The sequence below is a fragment of the Paramormyrops kingsleyae genome, chromosome 9 (genome assembly GCF_048594095.1).
Source record: "Paramormyrops kingsleyae isolate MSU_618 chromosome 9, PKINGS_0.4, whole genome shotgun sequence".
NCBI lineage: Eukaryota > Metazoa > Chordata > Actinopteri > Osteoglossiformes > Mormyridae > Paramormyrops > Paramormyrops kingsleyae.
In genome coordinates this window covers 30987144-31014127 of record NC_132805.1, presented here as the reverse complement: position 1 = coordinate 31014127, position 26984 = coordinate 30987144, and the positions used below count along the sequence as shown (strand labels likewise).

At 47.6% G+C, this 26984-nt stretch overlaps 1 protein-coding gene across 2 annotated transcripts; it reads left to right on the top strand.

Moving 5' to 3' along the window:
- The first annotated feature begins 448 nt into the window (after window positions 1-448).
- On the top strand, window positions 449-26567 carry LOC111845238 (transmembrane protein 65-like). Of its 2 annotated transcripts, none has more exons than XM_023814520.2 (10): window positions 449-525; window positions 628-888; window positions 1315-1607; window positions 14925-14969; window positions 15769-15836; window positions 16160-16214; window positions 19392-19434; window positions 21235-21340; window positions 21955-22079; window positions 25040-26567. In XM_023814520.2, the coding sequence occupies exons 3-10, from the start codon at window positions 1334-1336 to the stop codon at window positions 25053-25055; spliced, it is 732 nt and encodes a 243-aa protein (XP_023670288.1). In that variant the 5' UTR covers window positions 449-525; window positions 628-888; window positions 1315-1333; the 3' UTR covers window positions 25056-26567. The 2 variants fall into 2 exon arrangements, with proteins under 2 accessions (XP_023670288.1, XP_023670317.1); XM_023814549.2 differs by having other exon boundaries at window positions 470-525; window positions 628-710.
- The last annotated feature ends 417 nt before the right edge of the window (window positions 26568-26984 follow it).

Below are 26984 nucleotides of genomic sequence, written 5' to 3'. Positions count from 1 at the left end.
CTATTTGATTAATTAAAAAAATTATACAGCTCGTAGCAACGTCTCGGTGATGACAGAATGGCTTTTAAAATACATTTTCCATTAATATGTTTTGAAACATATAAATCAAGTACACTGGGTTTTATTAAGGTGGACAATGGATGGTAATATGTATTTTAAGTTTTTATAGCATGCATGCTGCTACCTCTGTCCAAGGGGTTATTTTGAAACTATTTAACAACTACTATACTAACTATATTAGACAGAAAATAATGACAAAATCTATAGAATCCAAACACGCCCAAATGTTTTACAACGTCTTTTTCTTCTTGTATAAACATACACCAGTCGCGCCGGTAACAGGAAGTGACGCACAACCTTTTTTCAGCGACATTGTGGGAATTGTAGTCTAACACGGATGCATTCCATCCCACATTAGAGTTAGACTGCTGCTCGGAACTACGTTTCCCATAACCCCTCTACTGGAGAGGGCGTATTTCGATGCCCTGCAATACTCACTGATGGTTAGGGTTACGGGGACCAGTGGTGGGTATACTGGAAGAACGTTACCTTGAGAAGATGATATTCGGGAACGGCGAGGGCAAAAGCAGATCTCGGGAGGAAATAATCGACAACACTCTTTTGCAGGTTTATGTAAAAGGCGGATGCGCTGAGGAGAGACACCAGACGGCGATTTAAACGGCTCATCCAGAGGGAAAGCGTTCATCCCGGCGAGTGGAAACTATAGCTGATGGTCATTATAGGAAATGTGTCGGATCGGTTCCTTTTTCTTACCCCGATCGCGGATTTTTAGGACGGGGGAGACTTTGTGAAAACGCTCCCGAGGAGCTAAATGCCCGGCGACAAAGCATAGATAACAAACAACCGGCGATATCTTGCTGACAGCCAGTAAGTCTGAGTGCTGTTGCCAGGTCACTGGCATAATAATAAATTCGGAAGTAGTTTTTGACATTGGGAGGGTTTATTATCTCTTGAGCAAACACTTATTAGAGATGAACTTTTCGTAGTAAGAGACGCAGTAAGGTCATGTCAAGTCCTCGCTGCTGGTATCTGCTTGGGTAACGGAACGGCCATAGCATGCATATTTTCGTAACCAGTCATTGCTACTTCGCATTTAGTCACATTCATGTGTTTTTATATATATAAATATTTAGCAGAGCCCGATTTATCTTTAATTAGATGAATAAGAGATAAATATAATGGTTTTAATGCCACCCTGTAAGTTGTATTCTAATCAAGAAAGTTACGGACAGATGCGTTTAGACCAGCTTATCAGGCGCTTTTGATTTATCTGGCTTATGTCCCATCCTGCAGGATCCCCAACCCCAATACGATGCTGCCCCGCCTGCAGAGAGCCCTGCGACCCGCCCTTGCCCTTCGATCCGGGCTAGCTTGCAGAGCTCCCCGCGGCAGCGACCTCCGCACGGCGCCCAAGACGCCGACCCCCGTGCACAGTCGCGGCTTGGGCACGCACCCCCACAAGGAACCGATGGAGCCGCTGAACTCGCCGCAGGGCGCACGGGAGTTCATCTACAGCCTGCATCCCACGGAGCGGACGTGCCTGCTGCGGGAGCTACACCGCTTCGAGTCCATAGCTATAGCACAAGGTGAGAGACGTCGATAGCAACGCCTGTGACCGGCGCCTGCAGCCGGGACGCTAAACTTGGCACCAGGATGTTGCGACATCGTCTCTGCGCCTTTCACTTTGGGACTTATGTGCACATGTGCTCTGTAATGAGTGCGTGCTCCCCCAGTTGAGAAACTGTTTAACGTGTTAAGAAATGCAAGTGTACACACACACACACACACATACCCACCCTTTAAGCACCCGGCCGCCGCCTTTCTGTCTTATTTAATTGCGCAGTAATATGGGCGTTATATCAGTTATGAACAGAAACAATACTAGTGATCTCAGGCTGAGGTGAAAAGCCCCGCGCCTGTTGGATATTATGGATTTTATGGACTAGTATTATTTCCCGCAAATCCAGCAACGGATTGCTAGATGCATGTCTACTTAGTCATGATTGTAGGGCGTTTCCAGCTTGTTTGACAGTTACCTTTTAATGCTGCCTGTCATTAATACTTAGTTAATGCATTAGATGTACTTTTCAACAGGGCTGGGCTAAGATTACAAGTCGGCCCTGGGATTTGGGATCCACAGACCCATCGGGAAAATGTCCGGAATGCCATGTAGCCAGTGCCGCCCTGCTTTTTCCTGTGTTTTAGTCGGACACGCTAATTCCCTCGGTGCCGTGTTGCCAGGTCCAGCAAAAATCTCCAGCCCAAGGTCTGCTTAAAATCCGCCCAGCGGAAGTTGAAACTAGCCCAGTATTTGAAATCCCAGTATACTGTATGTCAGAGAAATAAACCAGTATTTTGCATGTTGATCACATTTAAAATTTAAACTGTAGGGTTTGCAAACTACCCCAACGCTTCTGTTGTAGCTAATTTTGGATTCACAATGGAATAATATATATTTGCCGTAAGATTGCTTGCTTAAGAGCCTGAAGGCGTGACTGTCACGCCAGATGCGTGAGAGCCGCCAGCCCAGCTTTCCGTGTATCATATGTCTCTCTGACTTTCGGTTCCTCGCCATTCAGTATTACTCAGCATTAATAGCCACTTGCATTCATAACAATTAGTTTATGCATCATCTGAGACACCTAGATTGAAATACAGTATTATTTTTTAAATGAATACATTTCTACCGCCCATTCTTCAGCTGCTTTCTCTGGAGTTTTTTCTGCTGTAATCGGTCATCGCATTAGATAGATGCTGGCAGTGAGAAACTGCTGGAAGCTGCAGATTGAGAGCCCCGATAAGCCTGGGAAAATCGCCGGCGTTAATCGCGATTTGTTTGGTATACATTATTATTATGTATTGCTTAACTTTTAATTATTCTTATTTCATTTGCTGCATAACAGTCCTACATCAGATGAGCTTATGTTTAAATTACGATGGGTCCTGTTTCAGATGCCTCGGTGTTCGTGAACTTTTGCTTTATATGCTCACATGACGTTTTTGATCATATCCATTTATTTATAGCATGAGAGATGGTGTATTTTCAATATGAATTGCTGCTATAATTTAATAATACACTTTGTTGTATAACTAACCCAATGGTGGCAGAGGAAGCAGGGGAAGAACCTGAAAAGCGAGAGAGGAAAGCCACGTTGTGGTGGGAGAGAGTGGAGAGCCATGTTTGTGGTGGGAGAGAGAGGAGAGCCATGTTTGTGGTGGAGGAAAAGAATGATGAGGACACGAGAGCAACAGAGAAAGAGATTACAGTGAATATGGCACCGGTGGAGGTGAAAGCGGATAGGAATGAGGATAAGGCAGAGCTGCGGCAGTTGGAGACTGAGGTGTTGTTGGAGGAGATAAGAGGTGTTAAATACTGTGTAGGAGATGGAGCATGACCTGAAGGCAGTGTTGATGGAGGAGATCAAGCCAGTGCTGGAGATGATGAAGGCAGTAGTGGAGGAGACTTAACATGCTGACTAGCAGTGATACTTATAACTTATGAATAAAGCATAAAAAATGGAGAGAATGGTGTTTTTATTTTTATGTGAAGGGGTGATACTCATCAAATGATGTCAGTATTTTTCCAGATTCCTAATAAAGGTTACAAGCTCATTCTATCTGAGTGAGACACAAATTTACATTCTGAGTATTTCTCCCAACCAGGATAAGTGGTTAGAAGACAGATGAATTAGCAGCCTGAATGTTGTGATGAGTGAATACCGAGTGGGTCAGACCACCTGCGGGGGGTCATGTGACTCCACCCCCGCCTCTCTTTCATGCTTTATTCAGAGCTCTGCGCGCCTCTGACTGCATACTTCCTGTTTCCTGTGGTGTGTACCAAAGGACACAGCCTTTCTTCCCAAGATTTCCTCAAAAACGGAATCTGTGGAATGCTTCCTAGCTGTGTTGGGGCGCTTTTCCACTGCACAGGTATGAACTTTGGTACTTCAGGAAAGTACCAAAAGTTCGGTACTTCAAGGTGTTTGTTTTCCACTGGTAATTTTATTAAAATAACAAAAAAAAAAAACACCTTCATTATTTCTAAAACACTTCCATTCATTATAACAAATGTTTTCCTTTAATTTTATGTAATTATGGGAGTTGTTCAAATGATCACAAAGCGAAAAAGATGGTTTTACACTGTGCAAAGTTTCGATGGCATAGCACAGCAGTACTAGAGCTGTGTACGAGCACCAGAAGAGAAAACACACAGGTGCTATTCTGGATGATGGACCACCGGAAAAGGCGAAAGGCTTTGGAATATCGTTTGTCCTTATAGCTGCTAAATCTGTGGCTTTAATAATGAGTAAAGTTGTCTACTTGCTACCTTGGAATCTCCATTGAATAAAGTGTCTGTGAAAATGTTTAGGTTAGATTCTGAGCTTATTCTACTCTGATTGACGGTGCCTGTGTGTGTTTATGTGTGTTGGGCTTGTAGGGACTAGACTTGTTATCATAAGGTAAAACTAAAACAAACGGACACGAAAAAAAAAGAAAAGAATTCATGAAATAAAAAAGAAAAGTATATTTACCAAAACAATGTGACGGACGTGAATCTGCAATAGGTATCGCCACACCACCAACGTCTTTTACCTTGTATTACTACAGTATCTCCTCTTGTAAAAGATGTAACGGCTGCTGAGCTGTCCCTCTTTTCATCGCCACTTCAGTGCTTATCGCTTCCGTGATGTACCAAGACAGTAGCATGTGGCACGCCCCGCTAAATGGATTTAATAAGCATTTTATACAGATTACTAACTTTTGGGTGTCACAATACACATCATATTACTCATTTAGGCAGGCAATCTGCTTATGGAATAGTGTGCGTAAGTAATGTCGGTATAGTGCGGAAACGCCGATGTCCGTTTTGTAAAGCCCTGCAATGAAATAGTCGATAGATTAACCCATAGAAAAACAGTCATTAGTGGCAGCCCTACGTAATATATTATACAAAATAGGCCTATTTTATTTCTTTCTTGTCGTGTCGTCCTGATCTCGTTATATCTGTTCGTCCGACCAGATTGTAATTTAAAGGTTGTGTTACTTCATTTGTCCATGCATTCATTATTATTACTTTCCTTTTTTTTACTTCGTTTATAGTTGTTTTCTGAGTTGATATCTTTTTTTCACGACAGCGGTTGTATTGTGTTTCAGAGACAGGCTATTTGCGTAACCAATCGACGAAGAAAGCGTTTTAAGTCCCACCCCGAAGTACCAAAAAAGTACCCGAGTTGGTTTGGCACTTTAGATACAGGAACATTTGGTGCTGGTACTCAACCAGATGTCGATGGAAAAGGAAAGTACCGAAAAGTACCGTACCAAAAGTTCGGAACCTGATGCTGTGCAAAAACGCCCATAGTGTGTCCTGGCTTTGGAAAGAGGAATTTTGCCGATTGTGATGACTCCGAATTTCCTACAGCGTAGGGGTGTCTGTGTGAGTGAATATTTTCTTGGGATTTCTTTGGATTAGAGAAAATAGGTGCTAATGTAGGTTTTTCGTAAAAGCGAAGTGGCACAAAGTGAACGTTTGTCAAGTGAGGGATACCTGTAGTTGGAGTAAAATGCAGGATTGATAATGTTCACCTGTGACATCAGGTGAAGTCAGCGTTACATTAGGAATTATAAAAAATGTGAAACGCTGTATGTGAAGTTTTATAGATATGTGCAGTTAACTGTTATTCATCCAGGCTAAAATAACATAATATATGGTCTCCAAATGTTAGCAGTTGTACACAGATCTTCTGTTTCCTGGTGCTAAAGCAGCGGGCAGGTAGCGGTTTGCTGGCTGAAGAATCCCGCCGTCATCATGTCCCCGTTAAACCGCCGCACTGCCGTCCTACTTGTCCTCCCAGTCGGAGCACCGAGGTTGGTGTGTATTTTTAGCGCCTGATGAAGCTTAGAGTCTGGGGGATGATGCAGTAATTATTTTCCGCCATGTCTGTTTGCTGAGCTGCTCACTGTCGCATCATTTCAAAGTATTTACTTCGACTGATAACCTTTATATTATAGACTTTGGAGGGGCGTGTCGGGGGTTTGGTGGGTAGCAGAGCTGCTTCACACCTCCAGGGTGGGAGGTTCGAATCCTGTCCTCACCTTGCGTGCATGGAATTTGCCTATTCTCCACGTTTTGTTCTTCTTGTTTCCTCTGGTACTCTGGTCTTTTCCTGCAGTCCAAGGACGGTTTAGGTAATTGGTGACTCTTAGTTTGTCATAGTGTAACAGTGTGTGAGTCCTGTCACGAACTGGTCGCCTATCCAGCGTGTACCCCAGCCCTGTGAAGCACTGGCACCCTGTCCAGGCTGTACCCCCACCCTACCTGTGCCCTGTGCTGCCCTTGCATAGCCTCCAGTCCTCCTGGGACCCTGACCAGGGTTAGCTGATGTGTTCTCGCCTATAACATAATGCTGCTTGCTTGTATTCAGTGCACTTTTCCAAGTGTGTTTAACGAAATCCGTTTCGAACAAGGCAGTGTGCTACACCCAGCCTGAATCCCATTAGTACCGGTTTAATTACCGTCGTTGCCATAGTAATTAGATAAAAGGATTAGGGTTCCGGAATAAGCAATTCAGGGTTCAACGGAAAGGTGAAATTAACCCGACCATTGTGGAGTTTTACAGGCTAAATGATTACATGCACATGCTCTCCGCCTGCCAGCCTTTTTGATGCCCCCCCCCACCCCCGCCGGTGGCTGATTTCTGTTTTTAAGCCCCCATGGGCTCAGTTTCACCCCAGCCAGCCAGAAGCCCGCAGACTCTTTTGAGGTCCCCCTGCGTTGCGCTCCTGCCTTTGCTGGCAGACGCGGCCGGCCGTGTTCCGCTCCGGTTCCGGAGTGCAGGGTTCCCCGCGCCGAGCTCAGTGTCCCCACCCATCCCCCTCCTGTATCTCCTCTGTGGACCCTGTGCTCTCAACGCTCCTCTGCTTGCTGCCTCCGTGTCTTAAGGTTTTTGGCAGGAGGTAGAGAGACGTACCTGACAAACCTGTAATCAGTGTGTGTTTCTTTTTGTTCTTACCTGGTAAGTATTAATGAATTAGTGTTCATGTTCCTCCCGTAATCGCTGTCTTGTCAGAACTGATATCATATGAGTTTTTCTATATGAGTTCTGTATCATGAGTTCTTCAGTCTGGCCTCTTAAATGTATACAGCATTTTTCCGAAGTTAAATGTATTTCAGCACTTGAAATGCTGCATGGTCCAGTGGTCATGGTCCAGTGGTCATGGTAGAAGTCCGTTTTCCTGTCTGTCTCAGGCGGTTCTTTAAGGTTAAATCTGCCCCTATAATCTGATTTGTTAATATTCAAGACGGAATTTTCACCGTATTTGTTTCACTGGATCGCTGATGATTTGCCGTGAAAAGCAGATTTTATGGTTAAAGTAGAATCACCCCTGCACCTGCCGAGGCAGTTAGATGGGGGGGGGGGGTCATCCAGATGCCTGCTGTGTACATTTTTATCTCCTCTCAGAACCGCAAGCCGAAGGCGTATAGTAATTGGGTTGCTTGCTTGAACCAGGACCGTTAAATTGCAGTTGATTTCAGTTCAGTTCTCATGTAGTCGCCGTGTTGGTTTTATTCTGTGGTTGCCATGGTTACCGTCACGTGACCATACATTGAGGTGAATACTCCTCTGTCATGTGCATCTGTGAGTTATTAGGCTGCTATTCCTGGCTGCTTCAGCAGCTAAATGTCTGGCAGGATTTCCTTAATCCCAGAATGAATTCTACCTGGGATGCTGATCGTTCTCTGTATAAGTCCCTGTGTTTTAAGAGGACTAGGTGACTTTTATTGAGGTCTCGTCGTCTCTTGATGTTCTTCAGTGACGATTCCACAGTGATGATTCCTCAGTGATGTCTTCTCACTGTTTTGGCCCATCACGTTGTGAGAGAATGGCTCACAGATCAACCGGAGTGTTTACGGGTTTTAACCTGAGGCTTAACTCATGAATGAATGTTTAGATGTTCTGCTAAAAGACATTATTTGTTTTTCTGTGTTTTTTTTTTTTTTTTAATCTAAAATGCTTTCGATCTTGCTGTGACCTTTGCAGTACATACTACTGGAAATTGGCAAACACAAGTTGCTTGACTTATTTGTGCAGTGCTGTGAGCTATGGAAATTCTGCGATAATTTATAGCTGAGTGGAGAATAATATTTCTGCCGTTTTAAGGTGTCTGCTGGTTCCCATGTTTATTTAGATGAACCAAAATATGGACCCAGATAACAGGAATCAGTTGGCTTGCAGTGTTGACAAAATTGTGTTGGGGTTTTTGTTAAACTTAATCTGCACAAACATACTGAAATTCTCTGAAATTAATGACTCAAATGACTTGTCAGATAGCACACTTAAGCCGATTGATTAACTGCGGGATAAAGGCCTGATTCACAGCAAAATGGTAACAGGACCGCTTAAAAGCTGCCCCCCACCCTCGCTGCACGATTGATTCCTGTCGATAAAGTGCCGGATCACTCTGTCGCCACCCTGCCATTCTGGTTTGTCTGTCTTCCTGGCCCAAGTCTATGTCCCTCAAAAAGGACTTGTACAGTACGACCTGGACACATGATGCGGGGTGGAACTTCTTGTTCATAATGACATTTGAATCGGCCCTGATTCATCCGTCCATCTTCCAATGACTCATGCGGGACGTCACGGTGAGCCTACCCGAGGCAACCAGGGGGGGGCGCCCTCTCTCAGTCAGGGGCGGAAGGCGGGGGGCGCCATGTGACATTGGGATAACATTGAAGCTTCACGCACATAGTGTGTTTCCCAGCCCAGTCCTCGGCGACCCCCCAGACCAGGTTTTTGCTCCCTCCCAACTCCATTAAAAAATGTGGGCTGTCAGGCAGGCAGCTGGAAGAGAGCAAAAACATGGACCGTCTGGGGGTCCCCGAGGAGCAGATTGAGAAGCACTGCCCTACCCAGTGATGTATGGGATTCGAACCCACAACCCTGGAGGTATGAAGCCAGTACTGAAAATGAAGCAGGTTATCCCTGTTTCCTGCCTGGAATGGTGACCGTCTCTGAGCCACCTGCGAAAGCCAGCAAGCGGAAGGAGCGCATGGACCGGAGATCTCTCTCCTGCGGGGCTGGAGGTGCAGGCTGGCTGCGGTTCTGGTGCATCCTCCGCTGGAAGCAGGCCCTGCCTGGCTGCCCTCGAGCACCCAGAGCTCCCTGGGATATCACTGTTATCGGCTTGTTTCCCCTGCCTTTGTGGGCTCGGGCTTTAATTGCCGCGCTGGGTGTTGGGTTTAAGCCCTGGGCTAAGCTTCCGCTGGTGGGTGGGGAGCCCTCGATTATACGAGACGACTTTGATTAGCACTGCCCAGAGAGCGGAGCGGATATCCCCACAGGGGCAGGCTAACACACCGCCTTCGCAGGAATGGGGTGTGAATCACACCCGGCGTCTCTGGGGGCCCGTGAGGCAGAGATTACCACATGTTTGGGGACTGTCAGTTCACCAGCTGTGAAGTGCTGGGTCATCTGGAACTCTGACTGCTAGATAAGGAACGCTGAATCGATGGGCACTGCTGTGTCTCTGGGACCTATTTGTTTTGGATAGACTGATGTGTCAGTGTTGTGTGAAAGACTGTCTGCTCATCCACGTCATTACCTCCTCGGCCCTGTCAATCCTGACGACCACCGTTATGTCCTGATGTACATATGTGTTCTTAAAGAGCACGAGGCCTCCCTGCCCTTAGCTTGTCCGCTGGTGATTCTTGTACTTTGTAAAGGCGGTGTGGTGCCAGTGCCGGGGGCGGTGGGAGCGCAGGAATAACTCGGATGATGATCATCATCGTAGGCAATGGTCTTGTTAAGGAGGAGTCTGAGATAGTGGATGTTTGCGCTCTGTCTGTCTGCGATGGACTGGAATCCCATCCAGGTTGTAGCTGCATGGGAGAGGGTCCGGCCCTCCCTGCAAGCTGGACTAGGTTGGATGGATGAATGGATGGGTGTTCATTGTGTCTGCATGCCCCTACATCAGTGTGGCTCCTGCCAAGACAGTCCACATTTTTGCTCCCTTCAAGCTGCTACGGGAGCAAAAGCTTGGCTCCTCGAGGGCTGGGTTGAGAAACCCGGCCTTTCACGGTGATGTGTGAGATCTCTTAGCTCCACGGTGATGTGTGAGATCTCTTAGCTCCACGGTGATGTGTGAGATCTCTTAGCTCCACGGTGATGTGTGAGATCTCTTAGCTCCACGGAGATGTGTGAGATCTCTTAGCTCCACTGTGATTTGTGAGATCTCTTAGCTCCACGGTGATGTGTGAGATCTCTTAACATTTGGCTAGCAAACATTCGTCCCGACATGGCTTTGTCTCGTTAGATGGACGGCTGTTCTTCCAGTGCGTCTGTGTGCCTTACACGATGATGCGTCAGATCTGTTAGCATTTGGCTAGCTAATAGCCATCTTGACATGGCTGCGTTGTGTCACTCTGCATGCTGGAGGGTGCAGAAGGTCATACTGCACGCGATGTGTGAAATAACAGCATCTGTTGTCCTGTTGCTTCTCAGTTTTGTGGCTGCTGTCTTATGCAAGACTGTGCAGGTGCCGTGGCGTTTAAAGAGTTCGGACATTTCTCATCGTTCAGTCCGTGGATTGAAGAGACAGCCTTCCACACTGTTTACATGAGGAAGATTCATTTAATGCCAGGAGAGTCCTCCTCGGGGGGCGTGGGGGCGTGGGGGCAGGCAGGGAATAAGCGATTGGCTTTGCAGCTCCCTGTTTAAATTTAGACCTGAGCCTCTGAGTGACCCCCCCCCCTTCCCGGTGAGATGTTTGATAAAGCTCTGCTCTAATCGACTGGAATGCTGTGGATGTCGCTGAGCTCCTCGCTGCCCCCGCAGGCTGGTCTTCATCTGTATGTAGAAACTTTTCGGACGTTGAGCTGACGCCAGAAAGGACACCTTCTGTGGGTGTAGCACAGTGCAGGGGGCGCTGTTGGCCACCTCAAACGTGGCTGTGTTGGATTTCACGAGACGTTCATGTCTAGCTGGGCATGACTAACACTGGGGGACCTTTGCCCGGATGGAGTCGTGTTCGCCGCTGTTGCTGGGAGGTGTGACTGGTGCACTGGGCGTTTCCATGGTGCCAAAGCCGTGTCCCCGCCCTTTTGCGGATTTAACAGACCAGAATCCGAGGCGGGGTTGCGGTTGGATGCTGAGAGCAGAAGGTCACCTCTCTTGAAGCCGGCAGAAACCTTCGCTGTCAATTTTAATACCTGCCGAATGACCCCCGATTGCTGGATGGTCTGAAAACTGTGACGCTGATCTGTGTTTTTTTTTTTTTTAATACATGAAATCAGACACAGATAGTGAAAGAATGGATGAAAGGATGGAGCCTCCCTCCCCGTGAAGCTGGATAGGCAGAGCCGATACCCACTGGGGAGGGCTGGGGGCATCGACCCCCGTCTGTCTGCATCCATCAGTGTGGCCCCGCAGCTCCACTGAACCTGGCTGCCGACTCATTAAAGAAGTTACGCCCTGGATTGCTAATTGATGGCAGTGATGCACGATCTGTGACACAGTGGGGGGGGGGGGGGGGGGTCTGTCCTGGGCTGTAAGCGCGTACCTTTGGTTTACTAGCGACTAGGTCGATACTCAAAAAGTCAATACGGCAAAATATTGTGACAGACTCTTAGACAATACACGCATCGATACAGACGTGTTGCAGTGGTGCAACGGCAGTTGTGAAAGTGCAGTGCGCAGTGCAGCTGCAGGGTGCCAGCTAGGAGCATAGGTTTGATATTAACATTGGGGGGGGGGCGGGTACATCGGGGTCAGAGGTGTGGCGTCACGTCGCCTTATAAGGCGATTCAGTGGTCATGCTGTGTACAGTTCATTTTTCCCGTAAACTATTGCTGTTATACTTACAATATATGAAGTGAAATGTATATCTTTCCATTTTACTGTTATTCATTTTTACTAATATGGTAATTTAAGTGCGTTACTTGCGGGTTTGGAAATGAGCGTCTGCAAGCCGGAGCGGGAGTCTAGAATAAACCATTTTAACGGAGGTTAGGGTTCTCCAAATAAAAACTGTTAGAGAAAAACTTTAACTTATATAATGAGATATATTAATCCTAGGTGTTTTTTTGTAAATGCAGGTGGTGTTTGTATCGTGATACGTATCGTATCGTTGCCCCGTATCGTATCGCGAGGTTGCTGGCAATACCCAACCCTACTAGCGACCCCCTTGATCGTTACCTTACGTGCCCCTTCTAGCCCGAACAAGATGCTTCATGATCACAAAGTTGGTGTTGATGTTTTGCTTAGCGCCAATATGGAGACTATGAAGGAGGCGGAGACATGGGGCGAGCGGAGAAGGCGGAGCTCCCGGTGGCCCTAAAAGCCTATGTTGTGCAGCACCTTAAGACGTCATAACGCTCAGCTGTAATAGCAGTGATTGTTAGCAGTGCCGCAAACCCAACTCGATCCAGACCTTAGATGATCCCCTTCCTGTGTAAACACTCCACTTCACACACACTCACCCACCTTTGGAAGTTCGGGAGTTTTGAGATCATCCTCCGTGACAGCTGAGGGAGGAGAACATTCCAGAAGGTGCTCATGCTTTTCATAATTCTCCTCATGCGTTCCAGACTTAAACTATCATAGGGGTTCTTGGAAGACAGGGATGGATCGTACGCTGGGGGGGTGGGGATACTCCGCGGCCTGTGTTACTGCCTTAGGGGGCGCGGGGCTGAAAGTGTTTTCGAAATCCAGTCTGCATGTGTTGGCTGGATTGAAATCACACTTCACTGCTGGAGGGGAAGCCAGATTGGCCAGAATGCTTCTCAAAAATGCCCTTTACAAGATGCGATTCCGTCAGGCGGACAGAAGACGGACAGAAGAATTGATGTGCGAAAAAGGTTCTGTAAAAATGCATAAAGAAATGCATACATGAGATAGGCATCATAATATGTGGTAATCTATGGTGTCTATCTGTCTTTCCATGCATGTCATGGTTGCGAGTATGGGGGGGGGGTAACGTCGTACTATAACAATGGCAGCAGGTAGAAAAGACCCCCCATAGCGCCCCCTAGCACACCGTGGTGAGATGAGCATTAACAAGGACTTCTTTTTAAGCCCCTTTTCCAATAATGTCCAAGTCAAATACTAATTGCCTATATTAGTGTTAAGAGCCATATGTTCTGAATGGCAGTGGGGCCCGTAGGAGCTGGCCAGTCTGTCTCGGCCCCCCAGCGTCTCTGCTCGTATTTCCCCTCAGGGATATCGACCGTGGGGTCAGCCCTCCCCGGCTCCCGTACGCTCAGACAGAAGCTGGACTGCGGCCAGCACCACCTCGCTCCTGCTGGCCTGTCGTCATGGAGACCGGATTCCCAGCCCCGTACCCCCGTCCCTTCTGACTGCTGTTTACGGCATCTCCCCTGCCTGATCAGTTTAGCTCCCGGGTCTTTAACCGGCTCGTCCTCGAACCTTCTGTGTACCTCCTGATGGGCGTGGAGATGCATGCGGCTGCACCTCTGAGCTGACGGCATCTGCTGTCATGTGACCCCCCCTTTTACCACGGTCGACCGTGACTGACCGTGCTTTCAGGCACCGATTATCACACCGTGGTATGCTAGTTCCAGCTCTCAGTTTGTTTCCCAGGGCAGTTGTCCAGTATAAATTTCTAGCTTTGACCTGGATACATTCCCAGAATGCATAGCAGCATAGCAGTCATGGTCTACAAAAGGACTGCATCTAAACTGCATCTGCACCTCCCTGGCCCAGACCTGCCTGGAGAGAGAACTTAGGTGCCACCGGCGTTAGCGGTGAGGCCTCTGGCCGTCATTAATCTGACTGTGTAGTCACACTCTGGACACTACACATACCTCCAGAGATTAAACAAAACGCCATGATGAGGGAGGTCGTGATCCGGCAGACTGATCTTCAAATGTGCAGCCATATGTGAATAAGTTTACGATTACACTCGGTGTGTGTGTTGTACCTTCATTCAGTTTTTAGTCAGTGAGGCATTGGCCAGTGAAATTTTCTTGCTCAGCAGTTTCAAATCCCCTACCTGGAAGAGTGTATTCATTTCCCTGTTGGGCCCTTGAGCGCGGCCCTTAACTGCAGTTGTTCCAGGACTCCCGACTGAGTTTATTGACCCCAAGCATAATAAATCACAGAATAATAAATGTATGAAAAAGTTCATTCTCCCATCCAGCGGGGTTGTGGGGTTAACTCCCATAGGAGCGCCTCCTGTGAAAGGAGCCTTATCTGAAAGTATTCTGTGAAAATTATGATAAATTATCATTAAAAACGACAAAAACAGCACTGGTAAATAATGGAATGGCTTCAAGGGATTTTCTGGGTTTCATGGTGGATGGTTCTCTCCATTGTTTGAAGGTAACAAGTGCTCTGCCAGGTTCTCTCTTTATGGTTCTCTATTCTTTATGGTTCTCTATTCTTTATGGTTCTTTATTGAAGGTAACAAGTGTTCTGTCAGGTTCTCTGTTCATTATGGTTCTCTATTCTTTATGATTCTTTCTTGAAGGTAAGAAGCGCTCTGCCAGCTTCTCTCTTCTTTATGGTTCTCTATTTTTTATTGTTCTTTACTGAAGGTAACAAGCACTCTGCCAGGTTCTTTATGGTTCTCCCAGTGTCGACAAGCCCATTCTCCAGTTTGAACTTTCCCCGAGTCACTTGAAGGTCTTGCTGAATAAGTCTGATAGCGCTGACGTAAGCAGATGGCCCAGGGAATGATCTCCTGGGTGCTGGGCTGGTCTCAGACAGCGGGGAGGGTTTATCTGCGGCCCGGCAGGACTCCACCACCGCCTGTCCCGCTCTGACTCCGCTCCCTCGAAGTCTCAAGCCGGCTTCAGTCGGGCCCGTATCTCCTGCCCTCCTGTCATGCTCAAGAAGGCCTGTAATTCATTTGCATCACTCCCCCCCCCCCCCTTTTTTTTCTTTCAGAGAAACTGGAAATGGCCCCTCCAACAGCAGCTCAGCTGAGATACGGTAAGAGTGCCCGATCTCCTAAGACGTTTTCTTCTGGGAAATCCGCCTCTCAGGCAGCATTACGCAGATGCTCTTGCTGCTAATGCTAAAGCTAATGCAATTGGCAGCTAACATCTGCGAGCCGACTTCCATTTGTGCGCCAGGTCCAGCATCTCGACACTCTTGGTGTTCTGCCGTACTGTACTTCATAAAATGGCCATAATCTATCTCCGCTGCTCAGTTTTTTTTATAGCTTATGTGTGATGTTCTACCTGCTTCCATGCAGGGGTTCGCAGATCCAGGTGTTCGGCATGCACGCCTGATATGCTGCCTGAGAACCTGCATAGTTCTTGTCCTCAGCTGCCTTCTGGATTTTTCTATTGCCGTGTGCATTCATAGGTCAGGAAGGGTGCTAAGTAAAAATGAAATGAACTCGGCTGAAATATTCTGGTGGCAAAATTTATTGCGTTTGTTGATGCTCTATTTTCCCCCGAATGTTCAGCTATCTGCCAGTTACGTTTTATTGGCTCATGCCCAGTTGTTGTTCACCCTGAATGAAGGAACTGGCCCATTGATTCGGTTTGTCCAGGTCGCTGTAGATTTATTAGATATTTTCTGGCACAGGAACATTTTATTTCATTACAACCTGGCAAAGCTGGAGTTACGGACGTTTCGAGATGCTATAGAAGCTCTGAGGAGATTCGGGTTGACGGCGGTGACAGATTCATCAGGCCACCTTCCGGAATCTTCTTGTCAGACGCGTCTCTGGCAGAGCGTCGCTAACTGTGCCTGTCGTCTGTTTAACCCTTTGCGTTCCCAGTACTCCTGCACAACGCCATCCCCTTTGTTGGATTTGGCTTTCTGGACAACGCCATCATGATCGTGGCTGTGAGTTTATAAGCTGCACTTTAAGTCTGTAATTAAAAGTACTTTGCCGATATGCTGTAGTTGTCGCTGTTTTATTTCATTGTTAATTATTCTTGAAATGTTTTCAGTCATCATAATACCATTGCGTTTGAAATGAAGCGTTTCCTTTATTGATCACTGTTCTGAGATCTCATGCTACTGTTCCATTATCGATTATTCAGGCCTGATGATAACAGATTATCCATCTGCGTATTATTCTGGCCTGTGAGTGGGCAGAGATGATGCCTTAGCTGCTCTGTAAGTCTGTTAATCAAAGGCTGAGTGAACGTTGTTTCCGTTTACAGGGGACGCAGATTGAGCTGTCCATAGGGGTCATTTTGGGGATCTCCACTATGGCAGGTATGTAAATCTGTGCTCTTTCTCATCGTCTTTTTTTCCCTTCCCACATGATTGTTTGAGACACATTTTGCCCAATTCCAGCAGGTGCTGTAGTGGTTAGTAACACAACCCCAGTCTTATTCAGAGAGGGCTGTTGGGTATGTGGCATTTTGCTGCAGTGTCCCAATTTGATTACTAATTACGGACTGATTGGCTGAAGTCCTCACACCTGGGTTTGAACAGCTGACCCAAAAACCTGCACACACTGGCCCTTTGCGGATCAGTTTGCCCACCCCTGCTTTAGTCATTAACCTCCAGGTTCTGTCAACAGTGTTGCAGTGTTTTCTAGCAAGCTGATTGGCCGAGCTGTCCTCTGAGGAAGAATAGGTGACCAGTGATGAAGCCACAGTCATTCCAGTGCAGTTTGATAAGGGGGGTGGTCTGGGGCTCAGTGGGTCGCATTCTGGCTCTGTTGTAGCCAGAAGGTTGTTGGTTCAAATCCCAGGCAGAGTGATGTCACCGTTGGGCCCTTGAGCCAGGCCCTTAATCCCCAATTGCTCCAGAGACTGTCTGACTCTGCTTTCTCAACTGTGCGTTGCTTTGGCTAAAAGCATCTGCTAAATAATTAATGTAAATGGTAAATAAATGTTTACAGGGCACATCGTTTAAAGACCGTAGCATCACAATGACAGCAGTCGTTGCGTGGGCTACACCTGAGACGTATTACAAGAAGACAGAACATGATGTATGCTAGTCATAGTAATAGCCTTAGGCTTCTGGGTGACAGACGGTAAGCGGAGCCCCTCTGTTAGAGGAGTGTGATGCAATAGGTGAACTAAGGACCCTGAAGGACCCCTGACACCATGTGGGCTGTCTTACCTACTGCCTGCAGTCTGCTGTAGTTTCAGCTACAGTGAAATTCCAGGAGGTTGAAATGTGGGAGAACCTGACAGTTGAGCAGGTGCAGAGACACTTCTGTGTCCATGTGACGTTTCCTGGGTGCAACTGCTGGGATCTGGGGGGGGTGGGGCCTGTAGACCAGGTGCGTGCACATGTACTGTGTGGTGCTGCTGCCCGCTGGCACCAGCTGGGGGGGTTGGAGGGCACGTTAGTTTATCTCATCTCCGGATACCCCCGCGGGGTTCTCTGACGAGCAGGTGCTCCATCAGAAACCGCTGTAATTCCATCATTAATGCGTTTATGTAGATGCAAAGAGCCCTTTGTAAAGCAGCGTATATTTTTTAATTGAGTATGATATGTCGTGCCAGCTCTGCTAATCAGTGTTCAGGTTGTAAATCCAAGTAGGCATGTGTAAATTTTAACTGCGCTGGTGAATGCGTCCTGTCTGTTGTGGCTGATGCACGGGTGCCTGTAGTTGCAGAGACAGCTTTTTTTGAGAGTTTTTGAGAGAATTGGCTGGATTAATTGAGGTTAGGGCTGGGTAGGAATTAATGTCGTCATTGTTGGGATAGGAACACGTTCCTGTGTGCATGCGTGTGTGCATGCGTGTGTGCATGCGTGTGTCTGTGCCAGTGGTAGATACCTGCTTTTCTGAGCTCATTTCCCTATAAGTGAATTACTGCCCAGGCAGACGGATGGACTGGCTCAGCACCTGTCATCTAGCAGCTCTGTGATTCATGGTCCGGCTGCCTGACACTCATAACTCCTCTTGAGGTGAAGGACACGCGTCGCCTTGTTAAATCGTCTCGATGCAGCGCGCCCTTCTTCCTGATGAAAGGCGTGATGATCAGACCCCGGTCCCCGTAGCATGACTCGCAGCTCCTTGTGCTGTTCTAGCTATGAACCTGGGACACCCTGAACTAGGCGGAGAACTGGGGTATTTCAAAGCTGGGTTTCTTGTTTAGTTGCATAACGTGTCGGATTTCAGGTACCCTAGTTTAAATGGACAAGTTATTCCAGCTAAGCAAGATATCTTGCTTTGGCCCCTGGTTATTTTCCTGGCTCTGATTGACAGAGCTAGATGACTGATAGACCAAAAAGGAGTTGAGACCCTCCTTCCTAGTTCCAGGTAAACGGCGCTATGTTTTTAGTCCCCAAGTGGCTTCACTGAGGGCAAAATGTCAGCATGAGCCAGTGGCGGAATAGGGCTCCTCTGACAAAAATGCTTATGTCTCGCAAAGGGAATATCATTAAAAGAACATTTATTCCAGAGACTCTACAGAATCCTACACTTCCCAGGTGGGTAAATCCGTAATATCCCCAGGTAATCACTCCAGCCCTTTGGAAATAAATTACTAAACAGGGTAGAATCTCAACTAACTTGGTATGTTTAAGGGTTTCAGAACCCAAAGCCATACTAAAGCTGAATTCATGTAATAAAGTTAGCGGCTAGCAGTTATCATTAGCTTCCGCTACATTTTTTTAGTGGTTTATTGGTTTAGTGTTCTTCAATTAAGCTTTGGAGTTAGCAGATTAGCAGTTATCGAAACTAACTTTTCGGTTAGCTGTATGTGACTGTATGTGACACAGTTTTTGTCTGTTTGGCCTAGTGTGTGGCTTGTTGTGGGTTCAAATCCCATGGCTGGCTAAGTGTATACCCCCATGATGCATTTCAATTATCGGTGTCTGGAAGGTTGTTGGTTCGAATCCCTTGGTGGGCTAAGTATAAACCCCCATAATGAATTTCCTTCATCTGTGTCTGTAAGGTTGTGGGTTCAAATCCCATGGTTGGCTAAGTATAAACCCCCATAATGCATTTCCTTCATCTGTGTTTGGAAGGTTGTGGGTTCAAATGCCGTGGTGAGCCAAGTATAAATCCCCATAATGCATTTCCTTCATCTGTGTCTGGAAGGTTGTGGGTTCAAATCCCATGACTGGCTAAGTATAAACCCACATGATGCATTTCCTTCTTTACCTCAATTAGGTTTAAGCTGCAAGTAACCAAATTAGAACAGGAAGTCATTAGGAAGTCATGATTAATTCACCATGTTACCCAGAGAGAGAGAGGGATGGTCGTTGCGTGTAATTTCACCAGCCAGTAAACAGGTTTTTTTTATTCCTAGCGGATTCCAGCTTTGTGTGTCCTTGTTTCACTGAAGGTAGTTGTGTATCTCATCTGAATTTCTGTCTTTGACTATCGCCTAAAACAGCCCTTTGTCCGATGCCCCCCCAAAGCTCCCAGAGGGTACGGCTACGTTGCTCGGTCTTACGCACCCGTGTCTGTCTCTGTCGTTTCAGCCGCAGCCTTGGGGAATCTGGTGTCAGATCTGGCCGGACTCGGGTAAGCAAACATGCCGGCACGTCCTGGGCACTGCGGGCTTCTCTTATATTACTTGGTTATATTACTTCTTGTTATATTACTTTGTAACACGGATATCGCAGCTTGTGTGACCTCCTGTAATCAAGCCAGTGATAGTTACGATAATTAGGAAGCTAACCAGTCCTCGCCTCCCACGGTGACCAAATGGCGAGGTGCTGCACCATGCAGATACGCTGGCAGCAAGCAGGGCAGGACGGTCATGAAACAACAACGCTCATCGTCATATTCTGGGTCCCGATCTCTGACTGGCCATGATCAAACTTCGCTTATTGCCTTTGACTCTGTGAAAAAGGCTGCTAACTCACACCATCTGCATCAGAGAACATCATCTGTAAATAAACTCCTTCCTCACAGACAGACTGCCTCTGGCCTGCTTCATTACTCTAATGGGGGAACAGCTGCGTGATTTCCCGTGTGTTAGGGGAGGGAATGTGAGGTTGTCTCTGTCTCCCCGGCCCGACTTATTGCACAGGACTGGAGCTGTGAGCGATGTTAATTCTGCCAGATGTACATCTCTGAACGGATTCCATTACCAAAGCCATTACCCCCCCCCCCCCCCCCCGCATACCTCCCACCCCAAAGTGTCATTGTCTTTACCCGTTAAGGTGCTTCTTCAGCAGAAGGTGCCGTGTGACTGGTATGGAGTCTGGTCTCGCCTTGAACGGAGCTCCATCTTTCCTCACAGATATCGACAGGCTCTAATGCTGTAAAGTGATACTCCTCAGGACGCTTGTGAAGTGCATGATTTCTCCTGTTTATCCCTGGGGTGTCATTTCCTCTCTGTACTGTCTGACTGAGGTTGTGTTTCTGACCGCGCTCGCGTACGCTCTCCGCGTCGTGTTTCTGACCGCGCTGGTGTACGCTCTCCGCGTCGTGTTTCTGACCGCGCTCGTGTACGCTCTCCGCGTCGTGTTTCTGACCGCGCTCGTGTACGCTCTCCGCGTCGTGTTTCTGACCGCGTTCGTGAACGCTCTCCGCGTCGTGTTTCTGACCGCGTTCGTGTACGCTCTCCGCGTCGTGTCTCTGACCGCGCTGGTGTACGCTCTCCGCGTCGTGTTTCTGACCGCGTTCGTGTACGCTCTCCGCGTCGTGTCTCTGACCGCGCTGGTGTACGCTCTCCGCGTCGTGTTTCTGACCGCGCTCGCGTACGCTCTCCGCGTCGTGTTTCTGACCGCGTTCGTGCTTTTGTTTGATGTTTTATTTCATTTTATTTAATTTTTTTTTATCGCTTTCTGTTCACTGTTAACATTTCCGTCCTTTTTATTCTTCTGGCAACGACTGATATAATTTCCAGTGTTACACATTTATACGCTGCTGCAAACATTTGGTGTCCTGGGTTTCTCCAAATCTTTCCACGGGCTCTGAATGACCTTCAGGGAGGTGTGACGTCAGCAGGAACCTTCCAGCCCAGCTGCAGTGAGTGGAGCACTTTCCCCCAGGCACCGCCCATGCGAGGATAGAACCGTGTGCCGTTATGAGACGACTGTGGTACCTGCCAGGCTTGTCCAATTGCCTGTGAAACGGAAAAGGGCATTATGGGAAATGCGGGCCATCTGCGCCTCCACTGCACCCGCGGTCTGCTCGGCCGTGCCCCTGCAGTGCCTCCTGTCGGCTGGGGCGTCTGTCCCTCATCGCCATGACTCTGGGTTGCCAGAGACAGCCGGCCTCCCTGCTCTGCTTATTTACCACTATGTGTGTGTATCTGTGTGCATGCCTGAGTTGGTGTGTGAGCTGTGTTCTCCCTCTGCCCCGCCCTTCCAGCCTTGCCGGGTACGTAGAGGCCTTGGCCAGCCGACTGGGCATGCAGATCCCCGACCTGTCGCCTAAGCAGGCGGACATGTGGCAGACCAGGGTCAGCTCACACGCGGTAAGTGGCTCCGTGCAGCAGGGCCGCTGCCGGGCGGATTGATGGCACCGTGGCACGGTGCAGCAGAACGCCAGAGCCTCCCCCCCCTCGGAGTGTAGCCTGTAATTTACATACCTCATGCCCGTCGTCAGCTATCGGATTCCCGAGGTTCTCACACGTTAATTATCCAATTAGAATCCACCAAGTGACAAAATTGGTTGCGGGTGTTTGAGGCGTTTCTCAGTTCCCGTGTGCTGAGGCAGTAATAATGAATAAGCAGAAGCTCATGTACGTAAATCTGACTGAAAAAGATGGCTGTCCTGTCTGCCTCTGCCTGGGCTCTCGCTCGCTGTGCGCATGATTGCACAGCTCTGTCTGGGATGAGCCAGACCCATCCGGCTGCGGGTTCGAGAAGCCCGGTGCCGTTGTGCACCTTTACGATGGACGGGCTGGGGGGAGGGTAGAGGGGAATGCGGACAGATTATCCTTAACGCTGATATCATTACCTGTGACATTCAGTATTGAGCTGACCTCTGTTGTCTCTTGGTGATTGGCTCAGAGGAAGTTAGTCACAGATACCTGTGCTTGGGTCACCTAGACTGACCCCTCCCTCCCTCTTCTGTGCCCCCCCCCAGGGAAAAGCCATAGGGGTCGGTATTGGCTGTGTGCTGGGGATGTTCCCCTTACTCTTCTTCAAGGACGACGACGAGCAGGACACGAAAGGGGGTGACGGACCCAAGCAGCCACTGCAGGACTCCAAGTGAGCCTCCCCTGCCCCCCCCCCACCCCGCCCCCCAGGAAAACAAACACGTTGGCACAAGGATTCACCTGGACTGACAGACTAGTGTCCGGACACACTGCTGGGCTCCTGCAGGGGAACCTGCACTGCATTAGGACACTAACACCATGAGCATAACCTCCTGCAATGAAGACCCGTCCTCGGCCGGACCCCTGGCCCGGTCCCGGCGGCCGCTGACCCCCCCCCCCCCTGCCTGTTTGATGTCATGCCTTGTGTTCTCCACCTGGTGATGTCTCTCTAGCCTTCAGGAAGCCCCTGGGAGCACACTGGGGACTGCTGCTTGCCTGTAGGGGGCAATGGCGTCCCTGCTTTCTGACACACAGTCCTCACAGAAAGTCACGGGTCGCCTGCTTAATTCAAAATATTGCAAATTTATTGGTTTTTATAACAAAAAATATTACTTTATTCATTTGCTTACAATAAAAAGACATAACACTAGAAATAGGCAGCAGTTTTAAGTAAAACGTTCATTTCAAGTAGTAATGAATTGAAATGAATTATAGTTTTAAAAGAGCTGTTAAAAAGTTCCTTGACAAGCATCCTCACTGGGTGCTTTTTAATTAGTGACACCTTTGCAGTGACATAAAATACCATATATTTCTGTTTAGTTTCCCTTTGGGAGCCAGTGACTACAACTGCAATTAAGCAAAATGGCAAGAACAGAACTGAATGAGTCAGTCAGAAAAATGACAAAAAAAAGAGAGTGTCTGTGCGGAGATGTTAAACATCGCTTGTCAATTGACTTTTGTTATGAGACCAATAAATTTGCAACATGTTTGCAGAATTAAGCAGAATTAAACACTCCCCCCCCCAAATATCTGAGCTATGTGGCTCCCTTGTATTTCATACCCCCCACCACTAGAGGCCGCTGTGTGACCCGTAAGGCCCTTGCCACCTTCCTGTACTTGAGGGGGTGACAGGCCTCTGCGCTTACTAGTGGGACTCTGTGCCCAAACCATTGTGCCACTTCTCCTTGCCACTAGTGGCTCTGATTCTGCCCGGCAGCTTATTCGAGGCTGTAAACCATTTCATGGCCTGTATACTCCGTATTCCCCTTTTATGGCCCATCCTGCTTTCTGCCTTATGCTATAAGGCCAGAGCAGTGGTCTGCAGACTCGGTTGCTCACTGACACTGCCTTTGAGTTCTTTATTCTCTTTGTGTTTAACACTAAGCATGATGTCCACATATTTCAGAAATGGTTTACAGCCTATGGCCGCCTGGCTCGGACATCAGCACTTCCCAGCTTAGCTTTGTCAAATTAAAACGTAAAGATGCTTTCGGAAGACTATATAAGCACGGAATGTGCAGGGGACGGACAAAATAAGGAAAACGCTTAAGAACAGTGCGTTAATGTCACAGGAGAATGGGAGCGTTATTAGGGTGGAGGGTTTAGAACCCTCCTGTACCTTTAAAATGGCTGTTTAGAATAGAATAGAATAGAATAGAATAGAATTGTGATACTTTATTAATCCTGCAGGGAAATTCTTACATGACCATGCAGAGCATAGACTGGACCTCATTCCTGCCATGATGTAGCTGCTCACATTACTCGTCCCCAAGCTATTTAAGAGAAAAAAAGTGCGTGAGATGGCTTGTCAGATAATCCCGCCTTTTCCGTTTCCTTATGGGTCCAGGTTTTGCACCTTTGGGTCACAGTGGTGCTGATCCGGTCCTGTGAGGTCATACTGATGCACTGTGTAGCATCCTCTCTTCCTCTTAGGGACCTTGAACCTACACCCACAGTTTTACGGCAGACACACACTACTACCCAGTATTCAGTGTAATTTCCCCCACCCTTATATTGAGATATGGTTATTTCAGTGTTTAGTATAGAACAGAACAGCGATGCTTCATTTATCCCCATGGAGAAATTCTCTTTTCACCTACCCCATCTTGCTCCCCTTGAGAGAGAGAGAGAGAGAGAGAGACACATATGCAGGTGAGAGCTTGGGGGGGTCGCAGCACAGGGTCAGCCAGCAGGCAGCGCCCCCGGAGCTGGGGGTTAAGGGTCTAACTGCAGCATCAGTCTGCCAGCTCTGGGATTTGAACCAATGACCTAACGGTCACTGGCACAGAACTAACCCGCTGGGCCACACATGTCCCCCCCCCCCCAGTCTTTTTTCATGTGGTGTTTTCATTACTTTGTCCTCCCCCTGCATATACTATTCATAATAAAAACAGCCAACAATCAGAGAAGAAGAAAACTCACGCTGGCAGAGACACTATTTTGTTAATTTTGCACGCATCGCCGCCGTATCTCCGTGAGAGAGCCCTGAAGAAGCATCCCATGAATGAAAGTAAACCAGATCTCAGGGGCTGGAGTCCCACGCTTTGTCTTCAGAAGCTGAAACAGCTGTAGGTTATCGCTTAGGTCTTATTGCTGGTACTCTGGCAAAGGATGAGGCTCCGAATGCACCGTCGCATCTGGGATTTCGCGTGGAGCGGCCAGTGACTGAGTGCGCAGACATTATTATGTTCTGAGCTGTGTCTTGATCTGGGGCGAAATACTTCTTGGTTCCTAGTATTTCGAACTTGAACAAAGCCATATCTTAAAAGGTGGACTAGCGGAAGAGTTACAGGGGCTAGAAAGCAGGGGATTTTTTTGCAAGAGTAGGACTGATGTAGTTTCACATCATGCTGTTTGACCTTTGACTGAAGACCAAGGTCGGGACGGAATTGACAGCCCCTTGGCCGTTATGCAGCATGTTACCATTTTTCCAGGTTTTATACACACGTTCTGTGCTGTGCTAACACTCGCCTACAAAAGCCAGCTTGCTCCCTTGACGTCCCCTAATGTGTTAAGGTCCAGCCTGCATATGCATGTCTTATGAAGAGTCTGTATCTGTTGCACTGGATTAAACCATCTCTTGGATGCCTGTAGTGTGTGGCACTGACTGCAGGCTCTGATCTGTCGCTGCAGAGGAGTGATTTCATGACCCGGTGACTGTGACCTCGGGATCTCAGCTGCCTGGAAATCGGCCCGTAACCCACGTTTGTTGTTGGGAAAACCCAAATCCCTTTCCGCGGCCAAGGTTGGAGCCATCTCACTTGCACAAACTCTGAGCCGGGCCGGACCGGACCAGGACTGGGAGGGCACCTGGGCCACTGCTGAACGGCTTTGCTTGACGAATGCAAAACCGCTCAGCTGGCCCCGCCATTAGGGGGCGCTTCTGAGCCTCTGAGTTCCTCTGAAAATGCATGCTTAGCTTCTCTCTTGGTTCTTAGAGTATCTGTACTCTGTAGAGTAACAGACTGTATCCTAGAACAATATTAGAGTATTAGAACAAATATTGAAGCTGTTCAGTAACCCTGTCAAGGCTCAGCTACAACTTGTATTTATATATAGTTTTAAAAAATGTTGCTGTCACTATTTAATTTTTAATTTAACCTCATTTTGCTGTTTTTAGGTTTCCGTTACATATGAAGTGATTTATATGTTATATTAACGTTTCTGTGTTTTGGTTCGTTGTGGACTGGGTCGCCTGCAAAGCGTTTGCTTCATTAACCAAACCATGTCCCCTACTGCCTCGAAATGGGACCGCATGTCCGAGTGTCTTCATTCTCTATTAAGCCAAGATGACGCTCGTTCGCTCATTCTGCATGGGTCGCTTGGACCATTCAGCTGCCAGTTTGCAGCCGTCACCCTTGCCCTCATTGGCCTACGGTGTTTTTCCATTGTTAGCCAATCAGCATTGGGGTATTAGTTCATCAGTTGATGTCTGGGGTCCACAGAGCCCTGCTCAGCTTGACTATAGCAGTTCCTATTATTATTTTTTTTCCCAGTGAAGTCTAGCATGTTTATCGGCTCAGTCTGGTCCCAGGGACATGCAGCTCTCACTCTGTCACAGGCTCATTGACGTTTGGCTCACATGATCGTGCTTTTAACTTAAAATTCCTGCATGATCCTCAGGTGTGTGGGAGTTCTGTCTGGACTGGAGCTTCTCACATTGGACAGCCCCCAGTCTGTCTTCCCAGCTGCCACGAGCATGACCATGTGTCATCCGAGTCACAGATGACATTCTCCTTCTCTTTTCTTGATGCCCTGTGTTTCCAGAAGTGCCGTGCTCGTGGTGAGGTCATTCTAGTCGTGAAACAACAGAAATGTGCGAAAGCTTTGTAAAAACCGAAGCCTTACACACCGATGTATGTGCAGTCACACTCAAGAGAACTTTCTAGAAGGGATTTGAGGCTGCTAAATTAAGGTTTGTTGAAGTAAAGTTTTTTTTTTTTTTGTTTCTCATAAACACAAGAGTGGCAGATTTGAGGGGATGTTTATGTACGTTAGTTAAATTCATTGTGCTATGAGAGAACAGTAACACAAAACCAACAGAATGTATCATGCCTTAAATGTTTTAAGTTTAAGTTTATTTCTTTCCCCCCACTGGTTTTCCAGTTCTTTCTTTGTCCTCCCCATTAAAGACTAAAATAAAGAAGCCCTTGTTATTTTATTTTTGTTTTTGCCTCCAGCTTTGGATGAGACCTTTCTCGTCTTGTGTGTGTTACGTAAGTCTCTGAGGTGGGGGGGTGGTGGCGGGGCGGTGGTTTACAGGTGCACAGTAAAACACACACATGCTTAGACCCAGAGTCCATGGCTTCAGGGTTAAACTGGAAACACACCCATCTTCAAGTATAAAGATTCTGTCGGGGAAGCAACCAACCTATAAAAGACTGGTAATAACATGCCATTAATCGTATATTGGGGAGTATAATGTACAACGAAGGGAATCGCATAAAGATGTGCATCATTCAACCTTTAACAATTTCTATCTGGATACTTTTTATTTGAATTCTGGGTTGTTACCTAGGGCGGAGCCCTGGAAAATGTGATTATTCCTTTTGTTCGAGATTTGCTATGTGGCTCAGTA